General features: G+C 36.4%; 2 protein-coding genes across 3 annotated transcripts; one reads left to right on the top strand and one right to left on the bottom strand.

Annotated features, from left to right (window-relative positions):
* The first annotated feature begins 745 nt into the window (after positions 1–745).
* SC1 (voltage-dependent cation channel SC1) lies at positions 746–17,956 on the top strand. The gene is made up of 19 exons (XM_073086401.1): positions 746–861; positions 1,421–1,635; positions 1,717–1,887; positions 2,285–2,478; positions 2,996–3,227; positions 3,424–3,695; positions 3,960–4,207; positions 4,485–4,773; positions 4,887–5,202; positions 5,410–5,685; positions 5,758–6,054; positions 6,147–6,435; positions 6,700–6,893; positions 7,450–7,652; positions 7,731–8,000; positions 8,080–8,439; positions 8,935–9,157; positions 9,608–9,719; positions 16,077–17,956. Exons 1-19 carry the CDS (start codon positions 825–827, stop codon positions 16,277–16,279), a joined length of 4,401 nt encoding a protein of 1,466 aa, XP_072942502.1. The 5' UTR covers positions 746–824; the 3' UTR covers positions 16,280–17,956.
* Positions 17,957–20,592: 2,636 nt separating this feature from the next.
* Positions 20,593–22,413, bottom strand: ND-18 (NADH:ubiquinone oxidoreductase subunit 18). Of its 2 annotated transcripts, none has more exons than XM_073086458.1 (3): positions 22,255–22,413; positions 21,513–21,669; positions 20,593–21,149 (listed from the first exon to the last, which is right to left on the bottom strand). In XM_073086458.1, exons 1-3 carry the CDS (start codon positions 22,305–22,307, stop codon positions 20,793–20,795), a joined length of 567 nt encoding a protein of 188 aa, XP_072942559.1. In that variant the 5' UTR covers positions 22,308–22,413; the 3' UTR covers positions 20,593–20,792. The 2 variants fall into 2 exon arrangements, with proteins under 2 accessions (XP_072942559.1, XP_072942558.1); XM_073086457.1 differs by lacking the exon at positions 22,255–22,413 and adding an exon at positions 22,172–22,237.
* Positions 22,414–22,641: the final 228 nt, after the last annotated feature.

Below are 22,641 nucleotides of genomic sequence, written 5' to 3'. Positions count from 1 at the left end.
AGCTATTACGACCTCATTATTTATTGACTTTAACCTAAAACCTAATTAGTCACTCTTTTTCAACTCGCATCTGCAAAGAGATGATATTTTCTTTGGATTTCTGAAGCATTATGTAAGATATTTTTCTTTAACCTTAATACATTTATTCTGATTTTTATAAGCCGTTTGATAATAAACCTAATTAAGTGCTTGAACCAAACGGAGCTGATGGTAGCTTACGAGGTTTAATTAGTATATACAATAGATTTAGTAATAATTTGCACAAATCCCTTCTTAAATGCTACCAAGATGTAGAATCAATTATGTAAAAATGTAAGCAGCCAGTGTCAGAGAAACAGCCATTTGTCTCTTGTTTAAAACAATTTATATATCAATGAGAATATTTTATAAAAATACTTTTATGTATCTATGATCCTCGTACATAAAATGATACTTATTGATACTTAAGAGATTGAGGATTATGATACTAACTCCACAATTAACTACATTTTAGTTGCATTTATAAAATATTCTTGATAACACTACTATAAGAAACTGAATTTCATCAGCGTGATACATTATAAACACGCGTCGATGAAGTTCCTTGGTGCTATACTAACGATAAATGGTTGTCTAGTGGCTGATAAGGTTCACCATTAGCTTCACGTCACAATGGGGTGACGCCTCATTGGGCACTCTTATACGACACTGTTGCAATTTCGCTTCTACCCTCATTAATATCGTCAGGGGCGGACTGGCCATACAAGCGCGCGCCCGACCTCCCCCAAGCGGAGACGACGAAAATTAATGAGCTCAGTTTATTGGCAGCCACGCACAAATCTCATATGGGCAATTACGAGCAAAATTGCACTTACTTCACAGGTTAGTAAAACACAGACGCCAACGCTTTTGCCCCCCAGTCCACCCCTGTTCCTCACGGGAAGACTGCAGGGTGATTACGCGATTGGTTGATTTGGTGTCGACTGATCGTCTAAGGAATCGCATTCAAGTCTCATTTTCAGGACCTTGATACTTGTACGATAAATTAATGTTTCTTTACCAGTTAATAACTTTTTGTAACTTTTATGCGATTCGATTTGGGATCAACAAAATTGAGTATTCCAATTTGGTCAGTGTTTTCCATTTAAATTAACTATTGGCAATCCTAAATTTTTTTTACCGTGCATTTTTCTGCGTTTTTCTATTTAGTCCCAATTTTCCGCTTTCAATTGCATGAATAATGAGAACAAATGACGTTGACACACTAGCCTAGGTAAAGTTACAGACAGAAGCTTTGCATTGAAATAATCTACGCTTTACTACGCTTTCGCTATCCTTGTTTACTTCTTTTCTATTGTCCTTTTTTCTCTCTCTGTGGTGTTCGTTGCTTGCGTTTTTGTACCAGATCAAGATCACTACTAATGATTGCAATTGCTCACAGATGAGCTCGTGGACAGAAACTGCGAATGCTGCGTTACGTGCTGTATAGACTATGAAGGCTGGCTACAGTTCCAGAACTGTCTGTATGGGATCGTAAAGGACCCCTTATTCGAGTTATTTATAACAACGTGCATAGTTCTGAATACACTTTTTCTTGCCTTGGAGCATCATGGCATGAGCGAAAATGTTAGATCGGCATTAGATATAGGAAATAAGGTAATGTTATTTTTGTTAGCTTCTGTTTTCAACCCTCTTACTACTTTATCGTATTGGTACTAAAGTTTTCAACTCTTTCAGGTATTCACGTCAATATTTACGTTAGAATGTATAATGAAAGTGATGGCAATGAGCAAAGACTTCTTCGCCTGTGGATGGAATATATTTGATTTAATTATAGTGTCAGCTAGTCTTCTTGATCTCATATTTGAACTTGTTGATGGCCTATCAGTGTTACGAGGCCTGCGTTTGGTAAGATTATTATATTATCATTGTGATTATTTTTGTATATAACAAAATTACGTTTAAAACTCTGAGCCCAAAAGTTCTAAAGTGACGGATCCGCGTGGCAGAGCAGTCGCCATATTGGTCTGAGGCGCAGAGGGTCCCGGGTTCGATTCCCGGCTAGATGGATATCTAAATGATGAATTTAGATTTCTGTTTCTGGGTTTGCGTGTTTGTATATTTGTCTATGTGTGCGTCCATGGTAGCCAGGATCCTAGTGTGAAGCGGTGAGTGTAGAAAACGTTTTCTTTTTATTTATTTCAATTTTGGAGTCCTTTAACATTAAAACAGATTTCGCATCCGCTCTTTTTAATCAAACATTTTCAAATTTAAGTTTTTAATACAATGAATATTTCTGTTTCAGTTGCGTGTGTTAAAGTTAGCTCAATCATGGACTACTATGAAAGTGTTGTTGAGTATTATAATATCGACAATAGGTGCTCTCGGTAATTTGACATTCGTGTTAGTGATAGTTATATACATATTCGCTGTTATCGGCATGCAGCTGTTCTCTAAGTCCTACACGCCAGACAAGTTCGACCCGGATCCTGTGCCTAGGTATGAAAATCTATAGAAATTTATCTAATCTAGTGAAAAGCTGTAAGTCACTTCATATCACATTACTGGTGACTAACCTGTGACTGAGTGTATTCTGGGGCACACTCTAACAGACTTCTCCAATGTACATTGATGGAGGAACAAGATTAATTATCAATAAATATGATACATAAGATATGCAGCGGGTATTTAGGGTATGGTGGTGCATGGTCTGCCAACCCATTACCCATTCCTTTAGGAGGAACCCCTAGTAGGTTGGCAGACCTACATACGTACCGTATACATACTATTTCCAGCTTAGTCCAGAAAGTTGGCTAACCAACCAGAAGTAACTTCTTATCTCCTATTTATTTGAGAGTGATAATAAGATGATAAGAACAATAAGAAGAATATCTTGGGAAATGACCATTTAAATTACGCCTACACAAATATTACTTAACATGCTACTTTTAACATAAAACTTTTCTTACGTTACTTCCTGTTTTTTTCCATTCTAAATTATTATTGCCAACTAAAGGTGGAACTTCAACGACTTCTTCCACTCGTTCATGATGATCTTCCGGATCTTGTGTGGTGAGTGGATCGAGCCTCTGTGGGACTGCATGCGAGCTGAAGAAGCCAGTGGGGCGGAGAGCTGCTTCTTCATCTTCCTTCCCGCCCTCGTGATGGGTAACTTCATGGTGCTCAACCTCTTCCTTGCCTTGCTGCTCAACAGCTTTAACAGCGAGGAACTTAAGAATAGGAAGGAGGTACATATCAACAATTTTTATTATATCTACTTCTACAATATCATTATCTTGTGTTTAATATGTTACATAACCAAACTATTAAAAGGGTGCGTGACTCAAGATTTTAGTAAATGTTTCAAATCGTAATGGAAAAAAAACTAAATATGATATATTTTTATATGTACAAACTTTTCATTAATTATTTTTGTGTTTACAGGAAGTAGGAGAAGATTCAAAATTAGCTAAAAGTTTCGATAGATTACGTTCTATAGTAAGAAAAAAAGGTTTCCTTATATCGAAAAGCAAAGAGACTGAAAAAAAAACTAAATTAGAAGAGCTAGTTAACGAATTTATGATTAAACACCGCGCTACGAAGGAACAAAATGTGTCAATTCCAAGTGAACAGAGATTTTCGGGTCCCGTACAGGAAACTATCCTGTTCCCTCACGACAATATTTATAATCATAGTTATCAAGAAGCATTAAATAGGTAAGTACGGTAGATATCATTAGAATAATTCCTCCCTCAGGTTTTCCCTCAGGACTTTGACATGGGGCTCTTCGAGAGGGGTGTAAAAAGAGCTCTCCTTCAAAACCGGCGATGCATTGGCGACTCCTCTGATGTTGCAAATGTTCATAGGAGACGGTGACTGCTTTCCACCATGTAGCCCGTCTGCCTTATCATTAGGTCAAATATATAACAAAACAAGACAACAGAACAAAAATAAAGTAAATTCGTAATTTATCTTTTCAGGCCAATTTCCGTAGGTTCTGATTTCGCATACCCTCATCTCTATCAAGCTAGTAATAATTTTAATCATGGAAGCCAAGAAACTTTGAAAGATGTTCGCGATTTAGCAACTGAACATAAAATCACTAGCATTCGGGAGGATTCCAAAGAAAATCTAGATGAAACGTCATCAACGGAACATCAGGTTCAGGCTCAGAGATTGTTGAATCAAATGTCTTCGGGGTACCATACTCAGCCTTCGGATTCAAGGGGTATGTAAAAATATCTTGAACAAAACATTGATGACCCGTGTGAAGCGGTCTGTGGTCTATGTCGATACGCAAAGGGATCTGGATTCAATCCCCGGCCAGACAGATATCTGAATAATGAATTTAGATATCCCTTCTGGGTCTGGGTGTGTTATCATCTTTGTATGTGTTTATGTCCATGGCACCCAATCCACGAAATCCTAGTGTGGGGCTACAAGCGTCTTATTACAAATTTTAAAAAATATACGTATATTTTTATTAAGTCCTTTACTATTTTCAGATGAAAATGAGCATTATGAAATGGCACAAATATCGAGTCGGACGACACCTGAAAAATTCAGAAAGCAGCCTCCGAATGTTTTGTACAGTGACCCTTTAAGTAGACCTGGAGAAGAGGACACGAAACACCCTTGGCAAACTTTGGTATCATATGTCGATGAATTGACCGTAGGTGGAAGGAAAAATTCTAAGGGACAGTACATTGACGCAATGGGAAAATTTCCCGGTTTCGGAAAGCAAAAAGAGCCCAAAGTTCCACAAGATTGCTTTCCTCGTCAGTGCTATAAAACGTAAGTAATATATGATTTTCGACTTGGCAGGGGCACGGCCATGCCCCCAGATTTATACTGTACTTACTTATCCTATCCAGCATTTTTTGTTAAACATTTCTTTATTATTTTAGTTGTTCCTGTTGGGATGCTTGTATCCGAACAAGATTAGGTCAAAAGTGGATGTTTATACGGACATACGTTCTCCGTTACGTCGACACCCCAGCTTTCGAGTGGTTCGTGTTGGTCCTCATATTCGCTTCCAGTATCACTCTATGTTTCGAAGATATCCACCTCGAGAAGAACATACCTTTGAAGAAGATACTTTACTGGACTAATCTCGGATTCTGTATGATCTTCGTAATAGAAATGTTTCTCAAGTGGATAGCATTGGGGTTCTTCAGATATTTTACAAGTTTTTGGACGCTGCTTGATTTTACTATAGTTTTTGTGAGTATAATTTATATTATTGTTTAACGCCTGTATTAAGAATCAATCTGTCCAATGTTTTGCCTGCCAAATATTGTGTCGAATTCTTCATACTAAACTTTATCAAGTTTTCATCTTTGATCGGTAAAACTATAGCTTGATTATTAATACCGAGTGTAAATGTGAAAGTATATAGAACGACTAATAACCATTTCGTTATTTTTCTAGGTGTCCGTGTTTAGTTTGTTAATTGAAGAGAACGAAAATTTAAAAGTGCTTAGATCTCTAAGGACGTTACGAGCATTACGACCTCTCCGTGCTATATCGCGATGGCAAGGCATGAGAATAGTCGTTAACGCTCTCATGTACGCAATACCCAGTATTTTCAATGTGTTACTAGTGTGTTTAGTGTTTTGGTTAATATTTTCCATAATGGGTGTCCAGTTCTTCGGGGGGAAGTTCTTTAAATGCATCGATGATGAAGGAGAATTGTTACCTTTAGAGGTAAGTTATCTATACAAGTATATTGTTTTTTTTGTATAAATCATTGAATTATAACCCGAACTTTACTTTCAGATAGTAAATGACAAGTGGGAGTGTTATTATAATAATTTCTCTTGGATTAACTCCAAGATATCGTTCGACCATGTTGGTATAGCATATTTAGCGTTATTTCAAGTAGCGACGTTTGAAGGTTGGATGGAAGTAATGGCTGATGCTGTAGACGCCCGGGGAGTGGATCTGCAGCCAGCAAGAGAAGCCAACCTCTATGCGTATATTTACTTTGTGATATTCATAGTTTGTGGATCATTCTTCACATTGAATCTATTTATAGGAGTAATAATAGATAATTTTAATATGCTCAAGAAAAAGGTAAGATTTAATTAATAATTTGAAATTTATTCTTAGGCAATAATGATAACTATAATGATAATGTTTATGATGTTCGCTTATTGATATTTTAGTATGAAGGAGGCGTATTAGAAATGTTTCTAACAGAGAGCCAGAAACATTACTATACAGCAATGAAGAAACTAGGCAGAAAGAAGCCTCAGAAAGTGATAAAGCGGCCAAGGAATCAGTTTCTAGCTATGTTCTACGACTTGTCGAATTCTCGTAGGTTCGAAATAGCAATATTCGTTTTAATTTTCTTGAATATGCTCACAATGGGTATTGAGCATTACGACCAACCGCATTCCGTTTTCTTTATATTAGAAGTTAGTAATGCGTTTTTTACTACAGTTTTTGGCTTAGGTAAGAATCTTTTATTATAATTACTTACCGTACTATTGGTTTATTCTTCTTCTGTTTCATTAATTTTACACCCTACCCTGTTTCACTTGCTACTGAATTATGTTATCTTAAAATCAATGGTTGTCTTGAAGAGATCTCTATTTTAGTGATAACACCTCTGTACCCTTAATTATTTGTTATTATTGTTTACTTTATTTTTCTTTGGTGTGCAATATAGAAGTTTTATGTATGCATGTATTAATGTCTATGTGTTTACCATTTCAGAAGCAATAGTTAAAATAATAGGTCTACGTTACCACTACTTCACGGTACCGTGGAATGTTTTCGATTTTCTCTTAGTGCTAGCGTCTATCTTGGGCATAGTAATGGAGGATATAATGATAGATTTGCCCATTTCTCCCACCCTGTTACGAGTAGTTCGAGTGTTTCGTATAGGGAGGATTTTAAGACTGATTAAAGTGAGTATGAAAATTCCTACATAATGATCATCATGTTCAAGATTGGTACCGTTTAGAAATTCTATATATTCTATACTCTATTTCTTGTATATACGTATATACGAGTCTATATTCTTTATTCTATTTGTTTACTGTATTAGATAATCGTCTATTTCGGTCCCATTACTATTTTTTTTTTTGTTTTTTTTTTTATAAATTTTAATTGGCCGTATTGCTTCGTCCTTTGTGATTCGAGTCCGGCGGCCCCACCACCCCACCTATATCTGCCTCATAACAGCAGTGTTGAGCGCTGCTGTGTTCTGGTTTAAAGGGTGTGGTAAACGAAACATACTTTTCCGAGGCGTTTCAGCTTAGTCCTCGGGGGTATCGACGCACCTGTGGCCGACTCCTGGTAGGAATGTCGAATCCTATCTGGGGTTGATTACAGATGTCCATGGGTGGCAGTAGCCACTTACCATCAGGTGGACTGCATGCTCGTCTGCTACTCCCATATAATAAAGAAACCCGAATATCGATTATCTTCAATAATATTTCGTGTTGTATGTTTAATTTCCAGGCCGCTAAAGGCATTAGGAAACTGCTATTCGCGCTAGTGGTATCTCTACCGGCTCTCTTCAACATTGGTGCCTTGCTCGCGTTAATAACGTTTATATATGCAATAATTGGAATGTCCGTGTTTGGGCACGTAAAGGAGCAGGGAGCTCTGGATGATCTGGTCAATTTTCAAACCTTTGGAAGGAGCATGCAGTTACTTTTTCGGTAAGAACCTTTTGAAAGGACACAAAGATTTTATACAGAATATAATGTGCTCATTAATAAGTTATTTTTACGTTTTAGCCTAATGACATCAGCTGGTTGGAACGATGTACTAGAATCACTGATGATTCAACCTCCAGATTGCGAAATGGGTGAACATGGGCACAATGGAAACTGTGGAAGTCCTCTTTTAGCTATTACTTACTTTACTTCTTTTATCATCATCAGCTATATGATTGTGATCAACATGTACATTGCTATCATTCTTGAGAATTTCAATCAAGCTCATCAAGAAGAAGAGATTGGTATCGTGGAAGATGATCTTGAAATGTTCTATATCCGGTGGTCAAAGTGAGTAACTTATACCAATTATTTCTTTGAACAATTTTAACGTTTTGAATGAATACTAATCACAGTTTTTCATCACCAGGTATGATCCACACGCAACTCAATTCATAAGTTTTGCTCAATTGTCAGACTTCATAGCTTCTTTAGATCCCCCTTTGGGTATATCTAAGCCTAATACAGTAGCACTTGTCAGTTTTAATCTTCCAATAGCTAAAGGGAATAAGATCCATTGCTTAGACATACTTCATGCTCTGGTTAAGCACGTTTTGGGTCATGTAGAAGAGACAGATACGTTTAGGCAGTTGCAAGAACAAATGGATATTAAGTTTAAGAAACAGTTCCCGACGAGGAAGGAGTTAGAAATAGTATCTAGTACCAGAATATGGAAGAGAGAGGATAAAGCCGCTCGGTTGATACAACGGACCTGGAGAGATTATGTCAAGTAAGAAATCATGTTTCCAAATCCGTTTCTATTGTGTACGTTTCGAAAAGGTGCTGATCAAATCTACGATAACAGAAATCAATTCTATCATTTCTACCATAAATACCATTAATACATTCATTTCATAAAATCATTATTTGTTTTAAATTTATCATTCCTAACGAAACATTGGTACCTGTTTCATGAAACATTAAATTATTTAAAACATTGGTATAAAAATAACAGCATGTTAATCCCACAGCAAGGCGAAGGCCTCGCCTTCTTATGACAAGGTAACTCATCAAGCTGCTCCAGTGCAGAATAGGTAAATGTACCGAATCTTTATCACGATCACCTTCACGCTTTGCTTCACGGAGGAGAAGTTATTTCGAAGTTTCAAGTTCACACAGTTCTAGCTTAGAAAAGAGTCACGTATCAGGCGTCGCGATCACCTCTCTTTCTCCCTCATCCACAATATATATTTGATTTTAAGAGTTGTCTGTTTGGGCATTCCAGGCGGAAGAATCGTAGTCCCTCCCAGGAAGAGGAAAGCACGAAATGGTCGCCGGGAGGGGGATGGGGTGGTCGTCTTAGTGCCTTGTTGCATGTGCGAAGAGGTTCGCACGCTTCTAGCCGCAAGTCCTCGAGGGCTTCTGACGCCTCCGACATTAGTGAGCTCGGAGGCGCCTGGCTCAACTTGCCGCTTCTCTTATTGCCTGGTGCGACGCCTGGGGAACAGGTAATCATAACTTCGAATTATCACTACTGCTTTTAGTTTTACTTTCACTTATTTGTTTGTTTTGAATGTATTTTGTCGCTTCTACCGAAGAATGTAGTATATGATTTAACAATTGAAATTTAATATGCTTAAATGCTACATGCTATGGGCATCAGGTAGGGTACAAGCTTACAATGACAACCCCTTGGTACAACCCCAAAGGAAAGAAGGCTACTTGAGTTCGACAGTATATATTTATAACCACGTTTTTACCCCTGATCCCTGATTTGGAACATCTTATACCAACAAGTATCTCCAACTTACATTCTTCAGGCTGAAACACAGCAAATCAGTTATTTTTAGATATAAAAATGGTTTCATCGCACTTGAAACACGAAGAATTCTTCGCTTCAAATGAAAAGACAAGTGAAAGTACAAGAAGCTTCATATGCCAATGCTTACAATTTCCAGGGTGCGAGTGGCTCCGACGCACCACCGCCGCGACGACGTTCAGCGTACGGTCTGCCGCTGTTCTTGCGGCACCAGGACGCCGTTGACGAGGACGTCGGCCCGAAACGCGCAGGTTCATATGTAATGTTATGCTTTTCGTGTCTCTCTCTATTAGATAGTGCCCTTTCTTGTCGCGGGACTTCACATTTGTTCTCAATTATTGCTTGCTTTAGGTTATCCAAAAATTATCTATGATATAGGAACATGAGAGACAATGATGGCCTGACAATATAAACCATAACCTCATATCATGTCAGTCACAGTAAAATTATAAGAAAAGCTAACTACAAAAAAACCGTTTGTGCACTACTGCACACACGTAAGAAGTTACTGCTTTGGTGTCATTTAAAAAAAAGTATGCATTTTACGGAGCAAATGACCAATGGATGAAAGTAATACTATAAATTATGTGTTACATTAGCATGCAACTCCGTGCCATGCTAAAATACATTTTGGACTAATATCAAAATGAAGTATGACTTCAGGAATCACAATCTATAAAAAATATATTATTGTAATAGTTTTTTTAATGTGAAGTCCCGTGCGACACTCCCGTAAGTGTTTCTTTGCCGCTGAATCAGTGTTCTGTGTGTTTTTTTGGGAATTAATGTAAAATTATTTTATACAAATTATTTTGGCATTTGTGTTTAAATATGCCTTTTGGAATCTTTCAGGTCCCGTCGCTTTGCATGTCAGCTTATGTATACCTTTTAAAACAGCCACACAAAAAAATAATATTCAGGCCCAGAGGTTACACAATGTTTATTATAGGTACGTTTGTTCGGTCACTGAATCCGAATACAAGGTTTTCCGTAACCTCAAAAACCGAGATTATGTTTAAACATTTTTATTATTTAATCCATAAACTTACGACTCAAGCTTCCAGCGCTTAATTAACTAATTCCCATAAATGTTTAACCCAATGATACCCTAGCCCACGAACCCAAACCTTAATTAAATGAAATATATTTAGTTTGTTAGGCCTGCGGACCGCGGAGTCCGCGGCGCGGACGCCCCATAATCCCATAACCAATGCAATACATCATAGGTAATCTGTATTATTGCAAAACATCATAATATAGCAGATGATTCTTGAAACCCTAAATAAATTCTTGAAACCCTAAATAAATAAATAAAAAAAAAAATATATATCATATAAATATATTGCACAAACATGGATCAATCCAAAGAATGCGCCGCTTGCTTAAAGAAGCTGAAACAAGACGTTCCCTTTCTGCATTGTGCACGCTGCAAAGCCAATTATCATCACGTGTGCATGAATTACACCTTAAAGGATTTTAATGCAATGTCCGACGAGCTCCGATCGAATTGGACCTGTATCCTGTGCAAAAGTAAAGAACGCAAGGGTGGAGACAACTCCAACACACCTGTCCGTGGCAACGCGCTACCGTCTCCGCACTACGAGTACGTCACTCAACGAAGCAAAGCGCGCAGTGATTCTAATTGTTCCTGCTTATCTGCTAGCGGAATGCGTGACATCATCCGCGAAGAGCTACAAGCTTTATTTGGCTGTCAGATTCAGCCACAGATCTTAGAGGTTCGTAACCTGCTGTCATCCCTGGAAGCGTCAATGGTACACTTCAAGGAGGAGCTCGAGATGATAAAGTCCAACCAAGCGGCACAAAGCAGCGTAATCGAAGGCTTAAAAGCTGAAACGGAATCACTGCGGGCCACTAACCTATCATTGACGGAACGAGTTGGCCAAATTGATCAATTATCACGCTCCTCCAACATTGAAATTCAATGCGTTCCTGAGAACAGGCAGGAGAACTTAATCAACACTGTGGTGCACCTAGGAAAAGTTATCAAATGCCCCGTAACTGAATCTCAGATCGACTACTGCTCTCGTTTGGCGAAGAGAAACAACTCAAGCCCTCGACCACGCTCCATATTAGTCAAATTCAATAATTCGCGGTTACGGGACGAGTTTCTCGCTGCTACTGCTAGATTCAACAAAAGAAATCGAGATGAGAAACTGAACAGCAGCCACTTAGGCATCGGCGGAGATAAAAAGAGCGCTATTTACGTAGTGGAACACCTTACCTTTGAAAATAAGTCTCTGCATGCTGCCGCACGAAGCAAAGCCAAAGAGTTGAAATACAAATTTGTCTGGGTACGTGACGGAAGAATTTACATGCGCAAGAATGAAGAATCCAGTTATGTCCACGTGAAAAACATAGACCTACTGAATCGTTTATCATAAGTGCGCTAAACTTGCTATAATTATTACTAAAGGGCACTCTTAGTTGTTATTACCAAAATGTTAGAGGGCTAAAGACAAAAACAATAGATCTTTTTAATAATGTTGTTTGTTGTAATCTAGATGTAATAGTTTTCACAGAAACATGGTTGGACAGCAGCATATCCGACAATGAGTTATTCGATGACCGATACGTGGTTTATAGACGAGATCGCGAAAGCAGCGGGTTTCATAGCAAAAAAATAGGAGGTGGTGTTCTGATCGCTGTTTCTAAACGCTTTAAGTCTTATCGTTTATTTGCACAAGAATCCGATTGCGAGGATTTATGGATTAAAGTAGAAACACGAGACGGCAAGGAAAAGAATGAAAGCTTGTACATTTGCGGTGTTTATATACCCCCGCCTGTTAAAAAAAATATCCTAGAGCACTTTATAATTAATTCCAATCGCATATTGGAAAAACACTGCGGAGACTCCATCATACTTGGTGACTTTAATCTTAGTAGCATTTGTTGGAACACGAACAACAACCATACTCTTACTGCCGCAACATCAAACAGTGTCCTTAATAATATGCTTATTGATTTTATGTCACTCAATAACTTGAATCAATATAATCCATGTACAAATAACAAAGATAGAATATTAGACCTAGTGATGAGTTCGATAGAAATCCCCGGCATCAGTGTATGTTCAGACCCACTTACGGCGATTGACCCCTTGCATCCTCCCATTGAATTTTTTATTGCTTCTGATCAACTCAAAAACCTCAAAACTAAATACGAAGCTAGATTCCTTTTTCATAAAGCAGATTATTTGAAGATCATTAGTGAATTAAACAATATTGCCTGGATAGATGAACTATCTCACTACGCTACATTAGATGATATGGTTACACGCTTTTACGATTTACTGAGGGCTGCTATCGTCAAATATGTGCCAAAGTCTAAACCGCGCATAAATAAGAAATATCCGGTTTGGTTTTCTACGGCTTTAATTAAGGTCATTCGTGAAAAATTGAAATACAGAAACAAATACCGCAAGTACTCGAATCCTCGGGATCTACTAACGTTTGAGCTACTTAGAGAGAGATGCACAAAATTACATAGCTTAACTTACAAAATATATTTACAGCGTTTGGAGTCATCCTTGAAGTCGAATCCCAAATTACTTTGGAGCTTCATTAAACATAAAAGAGGTGGCAATAGTACCTTTCCCGCGCAAATGTCCTCCACTAATAAACTTGCATCTACAGGGCCGGATATCTGTGATCTCTTTGCGTCACATTTTTCCTCGGTTTACGTCTCTGGCAAAATATCTGTCCCAGATAATTCCTATCCATCCTTCGTTACCAATCAATTGACAAATATTTCCGTAACTGAAGACCAGGTCTTGAGGATATTAAAAAAGCTTGATCCCACAAAAGGTGCGGGTTCGGACGGTATACCATCATTGTTTGTAGTCAAATGCGCTAACATACTAGCACTACCTCTATGTCTTATATTTAACAAGTCCCTGAATTCTGGTACATTCCCAACTGCCTGGAAGGACTCACTCGTGATCCCTTTGCACAAAGGCGGCGATACAGGCTCGGTAAAAAATTATAGGCCGATATCAATCTTATCAGTGTTTGCAAAAGCGTTTGAAAAACTAATTTACCCAATAATCGCGTGGCATTTACGGCAGTCAATCATTCCGCAACAACATGGGTTCATGAAATCACGCTCAACGTCAACTAATTTGGTTTCCTTTGTTGGGGACCTTGCTGAGGGGGTCGATCATGGACAATCACTTGACGTTATATACACTGATTTCTGTAAGGCCTTCGACAAGGTAAATCATGATACGTTGTTGCACAAGCTTTCTGCGGTTGGAATTTCCGGGACTGTATTGCATTGGTGCAAATCTTACCTGACAAATAGGCAATCTGTGGTTGTGGCCGGTGGATATCGGTCTAAGTCATTTACAGCATTGTCTGGTGTACCTCAGGGATCTCACTTGGGGCCCCTTCTCTTTAATATCTTTATTAACGATATAGGCAAATGCTTCCAAAACTCTAAATTTTACATGTTCGCTGATGACTTAAAATTTTTTAGGGCTGTAAATACAACCGAAGATAGCTCACTTTTGAGCAAAGATCTGGATAGCCTTGTCTGCTGGTGCAAAATGAACGGTATGATTTTAAATGTTGATAAATGCCATGTGGTGCGTTTTACCAGAAAAAACATCTCTCTTCTCAGAACCTATAACATCAATGGTGTACCTCTAAATGAGTCGGATCACATTAAAGACCTAGGAATTATTCTTGACAGTAGACTGCGCTTTAATCTGCATATCGACAATGTCACTAAAAAGGCCTTCAAAATTTTGGGTTTTGTTTTACGTAACTGTAAAATATTTAAAAATCCGAGCACTAAAATAGCTATTTATTCTGCCCTTGTACGTAGCTGCTTGGAATATGGCAGTGTCGTGTGGAACCCGCACTACGATATACACAGCAAACGTTTAGAGAGTGTACAGAAGCGATTCTTGTGGCATCTATCTTATAGTTGCAACTTAGCCAAAATCTTACCGAGTTATGAGGACCGCCTGCAACATTTTCACCTTAAATCGCTCTTTCATCGTCGGAAGCTGCTGGACATCATGTTTCTGTACAAACTTATTAACGGTTATATCGACGCTCCATATATATTATCCCTACTACAAATATCTATTCCTAGGAGATTGCCGAGGTACACGAAATACACTCCATTTGTTCAAAAACTTGCGCGATCTAACTTAGGACATTATGCTCCATTGAATAGAATGTTAATAACCTACAACAGGATACACAATACAATCATTGTCAGAGATAAGACATGCGACCAGAAAGAAACTGGACTGAAACCTAGCTCGGTGGATATCTTTTCAAACCCTTTAACACAATTTAAAAGGTTAATTTCTGAGACAATTTAATAAGCAAATTATTATCATACTGCAGTTTTAAGTTACCTTGATCATATCTTTTCTGTTTTGTAAATTGTATGAATTATGAATTAGTATATATTATGAAGGATTTTAGGTATTATTTTAAATTATTATTTAAATTTTAATACAGATATATTTTTATAATTGAAACAACTTAACTTTTACACATAATATTTTATTCTTATTAGTACTATTATAATAATTTGAGTAATTTGGACATGAAATTTGAATTTTAAATCTTAGAGTTAATTAATGTTATTGTTTTAATTCCTAATTTTATTATTATTGTTCCTATCGTATTCTATATTGTTTTTTTAATTGTCAATCATTTTATTTAATGTTTAGTACGTAGTTATCAGAATGTAGTTTACACCTGTAATTGAGGTGACACTTAGATTTAAGTTCAATGTGACATGTCTAGACAATGTATAAGTGTTCACTTTGTTGGTGTAACCCAATGATAAATAAATAAAAAATAAATAAATAAACCCTAAGAAAATCCTGAGGTTATAGGGCTCTGGATCTCTGGGCTCAAAATCAAATCTGGGAATCAAAAGGGCTCTGGATTAGAATTCCGCGATGCAAAAAAATTATGATAAACATTATTTGACCTCGATTTTTTGTGGGGCTGAGATTTCCGTCTATTACCAATTCTTGGCATGATAGATACATGTCTTAAGCAGTAGATAAATTGCTGCATGTTCTATTTGCATTTTGATGTTTGGTGTGAAGTTATCGTATGTAATTTTATTATAGGCAAACGCTAAGCGAAAAAGTGATGGTAAGTAACATAAGATTTTTTTCACATCGTATTTCACCAAAAGATATAATTTGACTTAATAGTATTTTTCTGCGGAGTCACATTAACCTGAACTATGCTACGATCTGGAATTCCTGTAATAAAAGGCGTTAAAGACTTTATCATCTCACTTTTGCAACTACACTTTTCAAAAACATTTGTCCAATAGGATGATGAATAAAAAAATCCACTGTTAGGGTCACTACCATTGCATGTGGCATTTTTTCACCGTAGCAACTTACCAATAAAATAAAAAAGAGACGAAGATATGACACAGATCTATCCTAAGAAGATTGCTCAGAGGGGCTCTACTTCTTCAAAAAGGAATTGAAGACGCTGAAAGTATATCTTAGAAAGCAGTTAATCACATACAGCACAGTGTCAACAGTAATTCACCCTCTATTCCAACCAACACATAATTACCACAAGCAAACAACATTCCAGGTTCACTTCGCCTAAGTTCCCGTCGGAACTCAGCGCGGCGGGTGACGACGCCGGTACGCGCGCGGACACCGTCGCCGCACGCGAGCAGCGCGGTCAGCATCCTCGTGACGGAGGCGTCACCCGACGCCGCGCCGCCGCCCGCCGCGCCACCCACCGTCGTACGTGTACTAGTACACCGCGAGAGCGACGAACAACCCAGCTGATCCGCGACCGACGAGCCCCAGGCTCCCACACCCGCGTGACGGAACGACGCTCGAACACTTAGTGACAAATCGATCGTGTAATCGCACGGGTAACGGTGATAACGGTTAGATCTTACATTGTGATTTCGATGACGTAGCTTTAGGTAGTTTAACGAACGATAATATCAATCCTAATTAGTAGATTAATGTATTCAATAGAAACTGGGAACTTCCATGTTGCAACTTTCATCGACTTCAATAATTAATAGGGTACGAAATGAAATTTATCGCTCATTGTACAACTTTTGACGCTATATAATTGACTACTCGTGTACATTCGTTTTCAGCTTTTAAGCTTGATTAGAAATGCTAATTTGTTCGATTGTAAAGCTGTTTTATTAGGTAATTGTTTAAGCATTCTCTTCTTCGGAGACACTTGTAAATTAATTTGTTCTTGTAAATAATGTTACGCCTTAAAATCGACGACTGATTGACATTACGTTGATTTATAAGAAATTGTTAATTAATGTAAGCTTTGTGAAAACCATTTTAGACCAAGCTGCTTATCAACCATTTATTTTGGTTGAATTTCTTTAGAATACTACCAATTCAAGTTTCTCGCACTTTTTATGCAAATATTGAAAGAATGATTCTAAATATTGAAAAACGCATTTTAGTGAACCAAGGAACTTTTATCACAAAAATGTAAATAAGGTAAATTTTAATCTCAAAATTTTCATTTGAAATTCATTTTTTAATAAAAATTCTAACAAAACTTTAAAAATGATTTTGCTGCATTGGGTCCATTCAAATTGTGATTACTGCATTCGAATATGCAAACATAAAAAACAAATTACATACAAAAACATTGTTTTAAAACATCACATAGGAAGATATTAGGCACTTTTTTTTATTTCAACACTATTTCCTGACTATTGCACATACAGCACATTTATGGAATTCCAAAAATAAATAAAAATCGTATGGTGCTCAAATGGTATAAATACATGATAATAAGGCTCATATTACAACTAAGCTTTGAAGCAATTTTGTACATACATGTTATATATACAATGCGTTCTGAATATTTGCATTTAGATAATAGAACTTAAAATCATATAAAACATTGAGCTACCTTAAACATTCATTTGCCAAAAGGAATTAAATGATAACCGTTTAAATAATAAAAAATAAATTTCCAATCATATCATAGAGCCATAGATAAATCAGAGCTGAAACTCAGCATTTATATAAAAGATATTTTATCTGTAGAATATAAATAGGTTTGTATAACAAAAAATATTCAGATTAGTTAAAATAAATTAAATTTAAATCAAGTCATAATGCAGCATGCCGTAAGATTAATTGATTCGCACAAATCGAAACACCAAACAATGTTATTGTTAGTTAGTAATAAATTAGGCATTTCAGAATAATACCTCACCATAAAATAGATTTGTAAATGAATTGGATATTGTTTGTAGCGGATGGGTAGAAAATAATTTCAGATCGCTTTATTTTGGGGATGTCTACAAAATGTGTTAAGGACTCGTAGACTCTGTAGGCGCGTAGCATATTCCGTAGCGGCTCTGTCGTAGAATGATAGCTTAGCAAAGGCTACAATGTGGTTGATTGTCCTTGTCGCAAATTCGAGCGATTTCGCAGTCGTTTATATATAATCTCAGAAATAATTTCAGTGTTTACTGAAAAAGTATATTGCATAATGCATAATCATTATGCAATATACTTTACACACAGGTTCGTACCTAAAAACTTAAAATTGGTACAGCTGTTTAAGATTAGCCCCTATTGCTACATTAAGATATATAAAACGAGTTTCTTTATTAATATCATGCTAATGAGTGGAGGAGCTTGATCTAAGAAATCACAGATATGAATTTGAATTTTCTTTACATGTATAGACAAAATTAATTTGTTGAGTCTACATTAATTATTTTGAAAAATATACGAACTTGACATATTTTCTAGACCATCCCCACAAACCATAGAAATGTTTCATTAAAATAAACAGCACAAATTAAAATAATCCATTGTTATAATGTTACGCCCGTCCATTGTTTTCTGTTATTGTAGCTTTGAGCTTTTACATAAATGAGGACGAATTACAATAAAGCGCTTAGTTTAATATTACGCGACATCTGTATTTAGTGGATAGCTAGAATTCGTTAATTAATAAATTTTAAATCGTTAATCAATCGTTTTAGAAAGGTGATTTGGAACAGTAGAATATAGAAATAGTTTTTTCTAAAATTTTATAGAATATTTCAACTCCTACAAACCTACTTAAAATCCTTCTATCCTAACAACATTAAGATATTCGCAGACTTCCGCCGAGTAACTCGCCGAACAATTACAAGTGTGTAAACGCCGTGCATTGTGCCGCGCGAATACCGTCACGTAATCTTTTGGTTCGGGCTAAAAATTGTACACTCCACGAAGAACAGACGAGCATCATGGCGAATAACGAATACACCCGATTAGTTTATTTAAATACTTGTATTCTCGCCAATTCGTCTGTGCTCGGCGAATATCTAAATATTGTAAACAGTTTATATACCTATAGTATGGACCAAACTATCGACTTTATTTCCGCAATTTAAGATAACGCCTTGACCAAATCCCTTTTTAGATTTATATTTTATCGTTTTAATGTAGTTTTCCTAGCCTGTTGCAGTTCTTTTAATGACACTTTCATTACATAAAATTGTAATACTGCATTTAAGGCATTTTATACACTCATACTTGTCTTCGATACACGATATCGTGGCGACAAGCTCAGATCATCGATGGGAACGCTGCGACGTTGCTAACGAATGTCTGTGCAAGTTCAAACAGAGACATATAACAAGGCGACTATAATTGGGCCATACAAGTCCTCAAAGCTGGGTTCAGGTGGCATTGTACCTACTACATGTTTTCCTCGTATTCCACGTTTGCCGCAACACCAAACCTGTACAAACTTTGCCTTGACCAAAAGCTATGTTACAAGTGCTTACAAACCTACACAAACCAAGTCATACTATCCACACGCTTGAATTTGTAACAGTTTCGCAAAGGTGCGGTCGCGGCAATGCGATCAGTGGCAAATTATATGGAAAAACGTGTAGGTACACATTGTTTCATAAAAAAAAGTAATCCAAAATGACAGCAATTGCATGTTTCTCGCTCACACATTACTTACAGAAAAGTAGGTGGTTAACATAATGCCGCCATTTTGGGTTCTTTATTGAAATAATTACCATCTTTGTATTCCTAAATCACTAAGATAATGTGAAATCCTAGGACTTAAATAAAAATGCATTGTTTTTTCTCGCTTTTACCGCTTTGGTTTGAACGGCCCTCAAACGAGCCACACCAATTAAATAATTTTTAAATCGTAAATAAAAATGACGTCATAAAATAACTTAAATATAATACGTAGTATAGAAATTTCTCAATACTGTTCATTATAATGTACATAAATAAAAATGAATGCAATAATTTTTCATAATTTTACGTAGTGTTATCTAAATGGTTGTTAGACATTAATTTAAAAATCTATTATTTACGATGTACGATGTACATTTAAAACTACTGTAGTTAGTGAATTCGCAATACTAAGGCATGTGTTGAGCATGGTTTAAAATTGTATAACATATTATTAATTGTATCATATGTAAATAAAACTTTTAAGTGAGACCTGCGATATATAATTTTCTTCCGAGGTACAAAATATAATTAACCATGTTGAAAACTATGATTAAACAAAAATATGGAACTTCTGTTGTTTTATTTGCCTGTCACTATGCAAACGAATAGAGCGAGGTAATTGCAAAACGTATATAAATCTCGTGAACAGTGTCATCCCACCCCATTACGATGACACTGCTGGGCACAGTACCTTACCATGAGTTTTTACTACACACAATACATACAATTTCCAAGTTCTGATATAATCCGCTAGGGGCGCTGATTGTAAATAGTATGGGCCAATAAGTAAACAATTAATACCAAAACAGTCATATTTGTCGAAACGTAAAAACTCATGGTAAGGGTACTGGTCTCCTCCCAAAATGAGAGAAATTATTCCATTCCATCACGCTGACAAGTGCGGGTGCTGCAACTTCCAGGTGTGGGTGTCGTCACGATATTTTCCTTTATTATTAACCAAGAAATATCTAATACAAACATAGCTAAAATATAAAATTGCATAATATAATTTAGGAAACCATGTAACTATTACTGTTTGTTGCCTCTGCTGTTCGATACAAGTCTATTTTCCAAAAAAATAGAGATTTTTCTCGAATATCCTACAATTCAAAATAGAAACAACATTCAATCAAATATCAACTTTTAATAGACTGACAGAATGTACTTTAGCAAATACTACAAATATCTATTTTTTTTCTAATATTTGGAAGATATGATGTCACTTCACAATCATCTACAAACTTATATGAAAACCAAATAAATTCATTTATATTTTTATTGCTATAATAATATAGTTAATTTAAACAACAATGGTACTATTTGTCTACTTGGTCGAAACCCTAGTGCGTCTATTCCATGAAAAGTTAAGACCGTAGCTTTTTGGCTTCAATTCCTTTTCAATTTTGGGGATGTCGAGGTACCAAATCCATCCATTCTTCTCACAGTGTTCAATTGCCTCATCTGGGGAGGCAAACTGGACCTTCATGTTGGAAAGTGGGTCTCCAGTGGAGGTCCAGCCCATGAGAGGGTTCTCCCAACGTTGACGTGTGTCAAACTCCATCTCCCAGTGATGAATGTTGTTTGTACCACTCTGCATAGCATTCTTCGCTGGTTGATAGATGCGTACACGACGCGGCTTCACATGTTCCTCTGGTACACCAGTTAGAGGCGTCAGGTCAACCTGAAAATGGAATATAAGCGTAAATAAACGTCTAATTTTACTTGGCTGCAGCGAGTAATGTTTTTGAGTGTTCTGTCTGATTTAAAAAAAGTCTGATTCTTTTCTTTGACTACTTTTTTTAATGGAAATGAGGTATGAAAACAGTCATGTTTTTGGAATTATAGTATAATTTTATTTAATATAGTACAATTTTGAATTAACGTGTATATACACCCTCATGAAGACAAGTACTGTGAATTTTGTTAATAAATAAACAATTAAATAAATAAAAAAATAGCACCCATCTAGTGTTAAGTATTTTTACTCCAGACTCCGGATGCAAGTGCCAAAACCAAACTTCAAATATATTTTATAAGCACATACCTTGGTAGGAACTGCAATAGTTGCTTCAAGGGCTTTTTCTTCTTCACTTTCCATCAAAATGGCTTCATTGTCGATCATAGGTGCCTCTTTTTTGCATGTTGGGTCTACATTGGAAGCGAAAAGCCGAGAACTACTTGTGGAAAATGCTGGTAATGACCTGAAATAATACAACAAAACTATGATGTATTGAATTGTATTTTATTCTTATTTTTTTATTTTACAATTTTTGTATTGTATGTTACAAAAGATTAGTATTCATCAACCCATTTTCAAATTGCTCTACTACTTAGTACATCATCGGCTGCCCACTACTGTCCTTCTGCTAGATACTGGTTTGCTTAAAAAGCAAGAAGATAAGGCCAGAGTCAACCATGCTACCAAAGTGTAGCTTAGTGGACTTCACACACATTTGAGAACTTTTAAATCTTAGGCAAGTTGGTTGAATTACAATTTCCACTAGCAATATGAAAAATACGCGCTGTGAACTCTACCTCCAATTCGAAAATGGAGGTCAATATCATAGAACCATTGAACTGCCTACTCATTTACAATACATGTTAGATGTAGGAAATTTAATCATTCCAAAAAATGTTAAACAAACTATTACTTATTATTATAAAAAATACTCTCCATACTGTGTAAATAAATCCTAAAAATACCCGTGTCGCAGAACACCTTTAGTAAGGCTAGGATACAATATACACCTAAAAAACATGGGTCATAATCCCAAACTAAATCTTACCTGGACAAAGCTGTCCTGGACAGCTTCGCTGTGGTGCTTAGCACTTTAAACATGGCTTAATTTGTTTTAAATTAAATTGCAATTATATTTTCCTATGATTACCCAACAAGTCGAACATCTGCGACAGTGACAGATGTTTTTGACAAGTAAAATTACTGACATAATTAGGGATGCGACAATATATCGTTCGATATAATGTAAAAAATCAAATACATATTGTGCAATACTTATATTAACTTAGGTGCCGCCTAATTGGTCAATTATTATTGTGCAATATTGTAAATTGTGCAATATTATTGACCGGTTAGGGTTAATATTAAAAAATGCGCAATGACTGAATGAAAGTTTGAGCGAGTTTAATTTTTATTGCACCATATTTTTTCATCA

This window comes from Epargyreus clarus, unplaced genomic scaffold (genome assembly GCF_041222505.1).
Source record: "Epargyreus clarus isolate Ecla_fem2 unplaced genomic scaffold, WU_Ecla_fem_2.2 ptg000024l, whole genome shotgun sequence".
Lineage (NCBI taxonomy): Eukaryota > Metazoa > Arthropoda > Insecta > Lepidoptera > Hesperiidae > Epargyreus > Epargyreus clarus.
Note: the sequence above shows the minus strand (reverse complement) of the source record. Positions and strands in the feature narration are given on the sequence as shown.

Bases quoted from the DNA above. Each gene is read 5' to 3' on its own strand.
- SC1 (XM_073086401.1), top strand. From the start codon at position 825: ATGGGCAATTACGAGCAAAATTGCACTTACTTCACAG. The intron at 862-1,420 runs GTTAGTAAAACA...AATTGCTCACAG, and splicing joins AAATTGCACTTACTTCACAG to ATGAGCTCGTGGACAGAAAC. The intron at 2,479-2,995 runs GTATGAAAATCT...TGCCAACTAAAG, and splicing joins GACCCGGATCCTGTGCCTAG to GTGGAACTTCAACGACTTCT.
- ND-18 (XM_073086457.1), bottom strand. From the start codon at position 22,227: ATGTTTTTTAGGTGTATATTGTATCCTAGCCTTACTAAAGGTGTTCTG. The intron at 21,670-22,171 runs GTATTTTTAGGA...GTATTATTTCAG, and splicing joins AAAGGTGTTCTGCGACACGG to GTCATTACCAGCATTTTCCA. The intron at 21,150-21,512 runs GTATGTGCTTAT...TTCCATTTTCAG, and splicing joins CTATTGCAGTTCCTACCAAG to GTTGACCTGACGCCTCTAAC.